Consider the following 10,545-nt stretch of genomic DNA (forward strand, 5'->3'; position numbering starts at 1 on the left):
TTCAGTATGACAGATTGAACTCAGGACCCTGCACTTGCCAGGCAGGCGCTTATTCTACTGAGCTATCTCCCCAGCTTTTTTTCCACTTGTGTATTTGGTACAGGGTCTCACTACGTGGCTTGGACTTGTGGTGATCCTCTTGTTGCATCCCCAGCACTGGGAGTACATAAATGCACCATCACGCCCGGACTCTGTTACTATCTCAGCACACCCCGGGGGCAAGGCTGGCGCAGCATGCAGGACCTGGACTCGAACCCTGGTCCCTGCGCTTGCCAAAGCAGGCACTTTGTCCACTGAGCTATCTCGCTGGCCCTTATTTGTTTTACTTAGAGCAGTGTGTATTACTGAAGCACTAACTCCTTTACAGCAGGAGTTCTTTATTGGCAAAAGTATGAGAACATATCATTTTGCAACCAAAATATTTTTTTAGCTAGTGACTGAGATGCTTTTGACCAAACTCATCACCTTCTTATGCAGTAACAATTCAACAGGTGCTGTTCCACGCCGACGTGCGGGGCGCAGCAAGGTCACACGCGCTGGGCGTCTTCGCTCTGGCTTGCACTGCACCGCACCACAGGCTGGCGCTGCACAGCCGGCGTTGTGTCTCACAGCTCTGCAGGGTAAGGCCCAGCTCAGGGTTCTGGCAGGTTCTGAGCTGGGCGAGGACCTGCCTTCCAGGTTGGCAGACAGTTGATTTCTTGCAGGGCCCCACCCGGCCTTCCTGGAGGTGCCCAGTGGGAAACAGTGCGCCCCGCCCTGTCCTCGTAGAAACACTGCAGTGGTTGGCATATCGATGCCCCTCCCAAAGGCTGTGGTGCTGCAAGTTTGGCTGCTGCGGGATGATGGAAGACTGGTCTCGAGGCTCCAGCTTCACCCACGCATTGACCCACCAGTGAGACTCTAACACAAAGGACTTATTGGAACGAAGGCTTGGTCAGGGCGCTGCGAACCTGGCATGGTGCCTTGTCCCTGGACCCTTCCTCGCTGGCTCTTTCCTTCTCTCTCTACTTCTTCCTGTCAGTTGTGAGATGCCAGAAGGAAGCTACCTCAGGACTTTGCTCCCACAAAGCCACCATGGCGTCCTCCTGCACAGAGGCCCACAGCCATGGGCCAGATGGCCACTGCTGAAATCTTACAGCCATCGTGCTAAGTAACTCACTCCTGGTGAGTAGATCTCTGCCAGGCACTTTGCCACAGTGACGGAAGCTGAACACCAGGCATCAGTCAGGCATCAGTCCCATCGTGGGACCATCCCAAGCTCCTGGGAGCCTCGAAGCCCTGTGATCTTCCAGAGACTGAGTCTCCGAATTGCATCACATCGTGGGTCAGACATACAAGCTGTGGGCTTTTGAGGGCCACAGGCATCAGCCCATGATGCTGCAGGAAGAAGAAGGACCCCATTGTCTCCAAAGGTTTTGTGCCCTATCGGTGAAGCTGAGGGACAGCCACCACCCTGGCTCCAGCCTTCCCATGTAGAGCTGCACGGTGTGTGGAGGTGGAGACTCGGCTCACTGCACCTCCAGAGCGCTGGGGTGCACACAGCTGCTGCCTCAGGACGGAGGCCTTGCCTTCTTGCAATGGAGAGGATGTGGGGGATGCACCCTCCATAGTAAGGGTGCATGTCACATGGAGCGCACTGGTCGTATCAGCAAATCCTGGAAACCTGGGTTTGATAAAGTTGGAATGGGATTCTCCACAGCAGGTACGCTTGGCACCAGTGAAGTGCTAATGCATTGGTGAGTCTGCAAGACAGATGCCACGCCCGACCTCTTCTGAATGTCGTTTATCACTTCCCTTGGCACTGGTGACGCGGCTCCTGTGCTTAGAGGAAACCTTGTGATCTGAAGAATGGCACACGTAGGAGCAGCGTTTATCACGTGCGTTGAACCTGCCAACAGTTTACAGATAAGACAAAACCATTTAGTACGACACACTCAAAACTTCTGAAACAGTAAATAATACAAGGGCTTCTTCCTTTTGTGCTCCCGGGACACTGTTTTATTTGTAGCATGTTCTCGATAGGGAAATTCTGCTGGAATGAAGACTGCTGACTCACTGGTCACAGGTGTACCGACCTGAGCACGGGTGACACGTTGATCTCTGTCAGTGTGAGGGTGGCCTCGCTCCTCCGGTGCTCTCTGCTGTGGGGCGCCTTCCATCACCTCTTCCCCAGCCCGTGGTCCAAGCCTTGATGAGGTTTCAGTGTTTGTATCATGAGTTTATAGAAGTTCTCAACAGCATTTTTGCTTTAGGATGTGCCTAAAGGGGTGTGTGTGTGTGTGTGTGTGTGTGTGTGCACACGCGCATGTGTGTGATTCTGTGCATGAGCTTTTCTGCTTATTGTGTATAGTTTTGAACACTTAAATCCAATAAACTCTTGTAAGTTGGAAGTGTCGTGTGTACCGAGCGCACGCGGCACTGGTGACCTGCCGACGTCGCGCCTGCACAGCCGTGCCTGCTGGGGAGCCAGCCTTCAGCCGCATGGTCTTGTAGCTGCCACTCTAAAAGACAGATCAAATGTAAAGCACAGTTACGACCAGATGCATATGTCTTTCTCAGCACCATTAAATCAAAAAGTAATGAATCAGGTGCTCAGAAGTTGATGACCTACAGCTTGTATTTGCAGTGGAAAGTGCGGGCAACGCTTCATTATTTTCAACCTTCACTCACGGCGTTTTGTGTTCCATGCAGTGTGCCGGCAGTGTGCCCGTCTCGTCCGGTGCCTTCTCCCACGCTGCTCACAGTTAGGCTCATGGCCTTGAGGAATCGATGAGATAAACCAAAAGTGGTTATAGGGAGAGGGGAAACAGGCTCTGTGGAGTGCACCTCAGCTGAATGGAGAGGGAACAGACCGGAGCAAAAGTGAAGCTGCGCGCCGTGTCTGGAGGACTCGCGCAGGCTGGGCCAGAAGTCCCAGCTGCAGCCCCGTGGCATCGCATCTCTCACGCTGTGCGGGTCTCCCGGGGGCCTGGGAGGAGTTCCACAGCCAGTCCTGGGAGGCGTCCGGGGCGCTCTGGGCTCTTGTCTTGACAGTTTGCCCCATTTTCCAGCCAGCTTTACAATGCCCACCTCCTATAATCACCTATTCATGGAGGGTGCACGTGTGCGTGTGCGTGTGTGTGTGTGTGTGTGCGCGCACCCAAGTCCCCAGCCCTGTCAGTCTACCTGGCTGGGCCTGGTTCCCTCTTGCTTTGCTTGCTCTATCTGTTGCTGCACTGAGATCTCCAGTCAGAACAAGGTTCTGATTATTAGCTTGTGCAACTTAGACCTGATGACGGGCGTTGGAGGAAGTGAGGACCAAGCTGAGCTGGTCCATGTCCCCAAGGTCCCGCTTACCCTGCCTGAGCATTTGGTGGACATGGCATGCTTGTGCTTTGTTTCAGAAGCACTTTCAGGGGCTCAGTAGAATAAGCACTTGTCTGGCAAGTGCAAGGGTCTGAGTTCAGTCCCTAGTTCCACACACACACACACACACACACACACACACACACACACACACACACAAAAGCACTTTCAGTTGTAAGAGGGTGATTCTCTGAATTCCGCCTAATGGGATTAGGGCACTGGCTGCAGTAAGTCCCCGAAACCCAGTGAGAGTCCTTGTCGTCTGACCCGGAGCTTTCACATTTTTACGAGTGGTGGGTCAGCCCTTAAACCGTATTTGTGGTCAGATTAGGACACTCGTCTTTGTAATAGCTTTGTTTCACGTCCTTTGCTTTCACAAACTAGATTTGTGGGGTTTAAACACTTATTTTGCTCTCGATCTAATTGCAGTTTCCTGTATCAGCGCACTTAAAATGTCTAAATTTAGACAGACAGTAAACCTGTACGCAGCATTATATGCACACCATGTGTGCACGCGCACACACACACGCACGCGCACGCACGCACACGCACGCACGCACGCACGCTGTGTTCTGTCCTTGTCAGGGCAGTGGCCATAAGACTGCGATTCGTCTTTGCCTTGACCCACGTCTGTGATCCAGAGCCTTCAGCTTTGTGTGCCGCCTGCTAAAGAGACTTTGCGTTACTGTGTGCTGTGTTACAGCGCGTGACAGAAAACAAAGTGTGCAGTAAGCGCTAGCGCTTGAAATCTTTGCTTCGGAAGCTGCTGGTCACGGGCCGCTCGCCCTTCCCAGGTCTCTGTTTCTGAAAGCCTGAGGCAGAATTTTCCAATCCAGTGCTTGCTCTGCCCTCTTCTTCGTCATCCTTTGCTGGGGTTAGCTTCCTTCATGTGTCCCTTTCTGGATGAGAGTGTCGCCAAATGAAAGCCTGCAGCGGGCGGCTGTGTGGCTTCACCTTGCGGCTATGACACGATCCGTGATGGCTGTCCCTTCACTGTGTAAGCCTTACTGCGCTGGAGTACGGCATGTGGGCGACACGTGCTCCAGGTGTCTGTAAAGAACGGCACCTACCCGCATGCTCAGACCGAGCTGCCCTCTGCCTTACGTCTGTCAGCGAGCACCGCCCTGCGTCCTGCTTGTGATCTCATCTTCACGCTGTCCCCAGCATCCCCGCCCCTTCCTTCAGCTCACCGCCACCTGCCCCTACAAGTCAGAGTCTCCTCCCCGACGGTCCGGGGCAGGCTTTGGCGCTCTGCCACCTCCTCCTGCCATCTATGTGGATTTGCATGTGTCTGTTCTGAAAGCTGTTGCTCTTCCAAGAAGCACGGGGTTGTCCTGGACCCCGGACACCCCTGCTGGGACCTAACTCCACTGTCTCGACCTGCTCGTGGGGTTGCCTTCTGCCCTGCCGCATCTTCAGCACCAGCCTGTGTCCCCACTAGCCCAGCGGCCCCACACGCCAGCAAGCACGCTGGGCAGGGGCTGGGGGTGAGGGCTGCAGGCTCAGCTCGCCCCCGGAGGAACACCATGGCGGTATAACTGGACAGCATTGCTGAGCTGTAGCAGGGAAGGTCAGAACTCAGTGTGGTTGTAATCCACACCCTGGAGTCAAAATAGAGATCTTTAGGGTTATATTAATATGACAAGTTAAAGGCCTACGTGGCTGTATTTTTTTATGTTTAGCCATTATGCCTCCTATGAAAAGCCCCCAAATGGTTTGGGAATCTGTACTAGGAATAAAATACATTGCTGTTCAATGCTAATGGAGTTTTATTCTTCAGAAAATATATCCATTTCGAGAGAAATCTATTTCAATTTAAAACATCTTTAAGACACACCTCGCACTGCTCACCCACATGGACACCCTGCGCCGCACTCTCATCCAGCCACGCCATGTGGTGGCCAGGGCCAGAAGTATGGCGTGGTCCAGTGGGCAGCCCCACTGGTGCGAACGCAGCCACTGCCGGCGCTGTGTCTGTCCTCTGGGGACTCTGGGAAGGGGCCGGTGCTCAGGCTGTCACGGGCACGTTCATATTGTGCCTGCCCTGCTAGCAGCCCTGCCTCCTCCTGGCTGTCTTGGTCACTTTTCCTCATTACCGAGATGAAATACCCGACATGCAAAATTAAGGAATGAAAGGCTCCTTTAGCTCACAGTTTGTGGAGGCTTCAGGGCGTGATGAGCTGGCTCCCAGGCAGCGGCATGCGGAGGGGCAGCAGGCGGCGGCAGGGGAAGGAGGCAAAAGCAGCAGGAGCCACAAGGGGAAGCAGGTCTCGCTGCCTCTCTTGCACTGTGAGCGGGCTCCCTGCCCGAGGGCGGAGTAGCCCTCCCACATCTCCGTGCCCCCTCCCTGCAGGCTCAGGATGCTCCAGAGTGGGGGCCCTGGCCCTCTGCTGAGGCTTAAACTTAAGTTTCTCAGACTGACACAATAAATCAACCATTACAACTTCCTACATGGTAACTACCCAGCCCGGGGTGTGTCTTCTACGCCCTAGGACATGCTTCTCCGGTCGGCACCACGTATCAGCCATCACACTGGCCTTCGCTGAGTCGTTGTCAGGTGCCAGGGTGTGAGCTCTGGGCAGGACAGCAGAACCACACCAAGAGGCAGGACAGCATGTCCCTGTCCCTCGTCCCATACCTCCAAAAGCTTCCAGTCTGGACTCCTATCATGGGCAGTGGGGCATGGGGACACCCTAGATCTGGGCCTGTTGTTGCTCTCTTCAAACTCCACTGTGAACCTGTGTACCTCTGTAGTGGAGTGTTGGGGGGGTGTACCGTCAGTGCCACATGTGCTGCCCCACAGGGCTGGCTGTAGGTGCACTTGGTACCTGGGGCCACGGGCAGCCCGGCCCCTCCACACATGTCCCTCCTTTCCCCACAGCCCCAGACTCTGAACTGCCTAAGGCTGTCCCTTCCCACCTCACCCTGCCAACTGCCGCTCAGCCCCAGGCCAGCTGTGGATTGGAAGGATCTGGTTAAATACAGGAACCAGAACCCACACCCAAGGTCAGCTGGGTCCTCAGGAAAAGCCCTCCGTGCCCCTTAGAGCCCGCTAACAGTGGCAGACCTTATTGCTCTCTGGTGCCATCGCAGCCACCTTTTCATTCAGTTAGAAGTCCTTCATTCTCGGAATCGCTCTTCTTGCGATGCGGCTTGTCCTGTCTGACCAGTCAAGTTGCATATTTTATTCTCATGACGGGAGGTTATGCAGACATCAGTGCTAAATAATACTTAATGCATTTGCTGTTTCAGGCTGACTCCCTCCTTACATAATGTCTTTCTTTCCTTTTTAATCTGTGAATTCCATAAATGAAAGACGTTTCTGTCTAAGAGAGTGCCTACCCTTGAGTCGTAAGCATCGTCCTGTTTACCTGAGAACGTGGTGCTGCAAGGACTTTCGTCGTCTTTAAGAGTCACAGAGAGAGAAGGAGAGGCAGGGAAAGACAAGGATGTGAGGTACGCGCTCTCCTCTTGTCCCCTCTGGAGGGCGAGAACCTGAGATTTGCACTTAAGTTTTGTGAAGACATGACACACACATGAGAATCAGAAGGGAAGCGAGCACCATGCCAGGCGCCTCACAAGCAGGGAGCAGCTCCTCTAGGACACAAGTTTTGAGGCGTGTGTTAGAGAATCAGCATGTTCCACACTGCACGTGGAAGTGTCATCGTTTAGGTAAAAACGTGGCTGACTGCGTGGACATGGAGTCGTGGCTAAGAATTAGCTCGGGTCTGAATTAAAGTTATGTAAACTCCTTTGGTGGGAAAAGCAGACAGCACTAAATGCTTGGTTTCTGCAGGAGGAGATCAGTGGTGAAGTGCCCTTGTTGCTGGGGTGGCGGGGACGCTTGGGTCTGTCTCACCCCTGCGTTTGTCTCTGCCTTTCTCTAGCCGTGGGTCTCGCCGCCTGTCAAGAGCCAGTGCTCCCCAGCAATGGCATCAAGCTCGGAGACCGCTACATGGTGAATGACGTGCTGTCCTTCCAGTGCGAGCCGGGGTACACCTTGCAGGTAACACTGTCCTCAGCACTTCGTGGGGTCACTTGGTCTCCCGTGCACCACTCATGCAGTCACAGTCCCCAGTGTGCGCCCAAGAGCTCACTCGCTGGGCCTTGACCACGGTGTGTGTCTCAAGCTAACAAGCGTGCGTCATTGGTCTCTGCCAACCTAGGAGCTAGCTTCCGAGGGCCGCAGCACCCGTCAGCCTTCCGCTCTTGCAGTTATTGTGTTGCCAGAGGCGTGTTCTTCCCCCAGCCATGCAGAGAAACTGAGGAATGAGGAGCCGTCACAGTCTTCGGAATCCTATCCCGGCGCCCAGGGACTCAGGTTGCCTGCGTCCAGGCACTGTCCTGCTTTGCGCCTGTCCCTAAGATTCAGGTCAGCCGGTCCCCCAGGGTGTGACAGCGCTCCAGGTACACAGGACATGCGAGACACCTGCATAGTCTTCAGGAAACATGAAGCAGAAATGTGCTGAACATTTACATGTAATTTTAATATAAAGCTGTAAAGTTTTAAACAACATCATATAAACTCATATACCAAGTTAGTAATATTTGCTTTTTTATGTATTTAAGAAAGGGTCTATGGAGTCTCACTACGTAGATCAGACTCATAGTAATTCTCCTGTGTTCAGCCTCCTAAGCTCTGGGATTACAGACACATGCCACCGTGCCCCGTCTCAATCCGTGTCTCAGCACACCCTGGGGCAGAGCCGGCACAAGACGCTGCAAATTGAACCCCGGCCGCTGTGCTCTGCCAGTGCAGGTGCTTTAGTCCACTGAGCTATCTGGCCTGTCCCACATTAGTAATATTTGTATTATTTATTTTCTTTTTTAATCTTGCACTCACTTATACTCAAAATGTTCCTTGCTTTGCATAATTCTTCCCGCAGACAGTAAAATCAACTCAGGAATGTGCCCAAGTGTAGGAGAGAGGTCTATGCCTGATGGTGTTCTATTCTTCAGATAACTTGGATTACAGAACACTTTTGTTCTATGTTTATTACATCATTGAAGCTCACTGGATTTTATGGACAGTGTTTAGCCATGCACTTCACCTGACTTTAATAAAGTAGCCTGAAAAATCGTCAGGAAGGGGTGGAACAGTGCAGGAGTGAAGCGACGCCGCTGCGCAGCACCCAGTCTTCGCATGCGCTGGGGCAGGCGTGCCGTGGATGGACCCAGGGGCTGCAGCCAGGAAGGGGCAGTGCTGGCTGGGGTGGCACCAGGAGCGCTGCTCGGGGTCAGCATGGCAGGGTGGTGGCATCCAGCTGAGAGCCAGGGTTGCTGTCGGGAGCCGGCCCGAGCCACCTTCAGCTGCCCAGGGTCCCAGCACAGGAAGGAGACTCAGAGACAAGCGATCGTGCAAAAATGGGAATGTGAGGTCAGAGTCTGCTGCCAGCGGAGACCAAGAAGGCCCGTGCTGTCCCTATCTGAATTTCAACGTCAGTCACGAGCCTGTCATGGGAGAAGGGGCCACAAGGCTGCTCTGCAGCTGGCATAGGCAGGGCTGGTAAGCGAGGAGTGGGCGTTCTCGTGCGGCTTTCAGGACAGTGGCTTCGAGTCAGTAAGTAAGCTGCCCGGCGGTCATGAAGGTCCTCGCCCTGCGAAGGTGATTTGGGCGAAAGTTGCACGAGCTCAGGGGCAGTGTTGATCCCAGTCATTTGCTGGCCTCAGCCCTGGCTGGTGGCGTGGAGATGAGTCTCACCCAAGACCCCAAAGGGAGCTGCTCTCTGGCCACGGAGGCCTTGAGCTTTCTTGTCTCAACTTCTGCCAGTTGTAAGTTAATGTCAGTCTCTCCTGTAGAACTCTAGCCGTGTCAGTGGGTGAAGCTAGTATTGCTGTTCGCATAAACGAATGAGGCGTCTGCGGCCTGAAGCCAGCGACAGCTCCCACCGGGCGCTGCTGGTCCGCCCTCGCCTCTGCAGAGAGAAAGCTGGAGCAGGCTGGCGGGCCTGGCGGGCTGGGACACCTGCCGCGGACATGAGGCCGGCACGGGCTCCGCGTGGGCAGTGTGAGCAATCGTGCATTCTTTTGCATTGAGGAGGCACTTCGACCACGCCGAGCAAGGAGCCAGTTTTATGCCCTTATCTTTGGGCTGCAATGTGACTACCAGGCAGGATGAAGCGTCCTGTCCTCCTGTGGCCTAAAGCTCACCCTAGCGCACGGTCGTCCTCCCAGATGTCCCTCTGTTTCCTTCCCATTGAGGACCCAGCAGCCGCTTCCTTTGTGTCCTTTTTCTCAAGTGAGTTTCACAGATCTTAGAGACTAGAATCGCTCATTAGTGCAGTCATTTTTTACAGTGTACTGAGTGATTTGCTGCTAGACACACAGCCTGGAAGCTTGCTCGGTGTGCACATTAGCTCCGATTTTCAAGTGCAAATTAAGCTCTTTCCCCCCTCGAGGCAGGCAGCTCTGAGCAATGAACTCGTGCACTGCTGTGTCATTGCCAAGAGCGAGGATGGATTCCGGATTTGTAAAAACCAGGCAGCCCGTTTCACTGTCGCAGAGCTGGGCACAGTTGGGCGGCACGTGCCTTCGGCGCGGCTCTGCGTGAGCCTTGAGCAGGCGTGCTGGACTGGCTAAGGGTCTCGAGCGCCCGAAAGAGCCACGTGATTTGCAGCCTGTCCAAACTTACTTTAGGCTTCTTTTAAAAGTTGGAAAAAGAAAAGTCCTGCTTGAGGGAAACAGAGCCAGTATATAATACACCTTGGTTTTGATTCATTACAAAAATTTTAACTGAAGTCATTCATTTGAAAATTTTTATACTAAAACCGATAGCAGAGTATAACCTAGGTTGATAATAAACGGCTATTTTGTTGTTAGCTTTCAACATGTATCTTTAAGAGTTTGCACTTCAAGTTCATCTGCAATTCAGGGAGAACTTTACTACACACAATGGAATGGACCGCAGAATGAACAAGTGCAGACGGAGTGCAAACTTTAGCAGCACAAATGAAGCCCAGGACGTCTCCCCGGAAACCCAAGTATCACCTTCCTGTGCTTGAACTGCTTCTTAAAACAACAGGCACCGGGAGGAGTCGGTTTTGTGGCGGATCAAGGGAAGGTGAAGGGTTCCCGCGCTCCAGGAACTGCTTTGCCATCGGCAGCCGCCCAGGCACTCCCTCCTGGCCCGCCGAGTCCCCAGGGCGGTGGGGGCCTTTCCTGTGAACTGGAGGCCTGACCTTCAGCCACCTCCGGGGTACC

The 10,545-nt window shown here is 53.7% G+C and overlaps 1 protein-coding gene across 1 annotated transcript in view; it reads left to right on the plus strand.

The window, feature by feature from the left end:
* The window catches only part of Csmd1 (CUB and Sushi multiple domains 1), a 1,642,653-nt gene that overhangs the window by 1,481,727 nt on the left and 150,381 nt on the right, over positions 1-10,545 (plus strand). The window contains exons 38-39 of the mRNA XM_012517218.2: positions 7,233-7,351; positions 9,748-9,891. Coding sequence (XP_012372672.2) covers positions 7,233-7,351; positions 9,748-9,891 — 263 coding nt within the window. The remainder of the gene's footprint in view (positions 1-7,232; positions 7,352-9,747; positions 9,892-10,545) is intronic.

This window comes from Octodon degus, unplaced genomic scaffold (assembly GCF_000260255.1).
Source record: "Octodon degus isolate 3935 unplaced genomic scaffold, OctDeg1.0 scaffold00155, whole genome shotgun sequence".
Taxonomy (NCBI): domain Eukaryota; kingdom Metazoa; phylum Chordata; class Mammalia; order Rodentia; family Octodontidae; genus Octodon; species Octodon degus.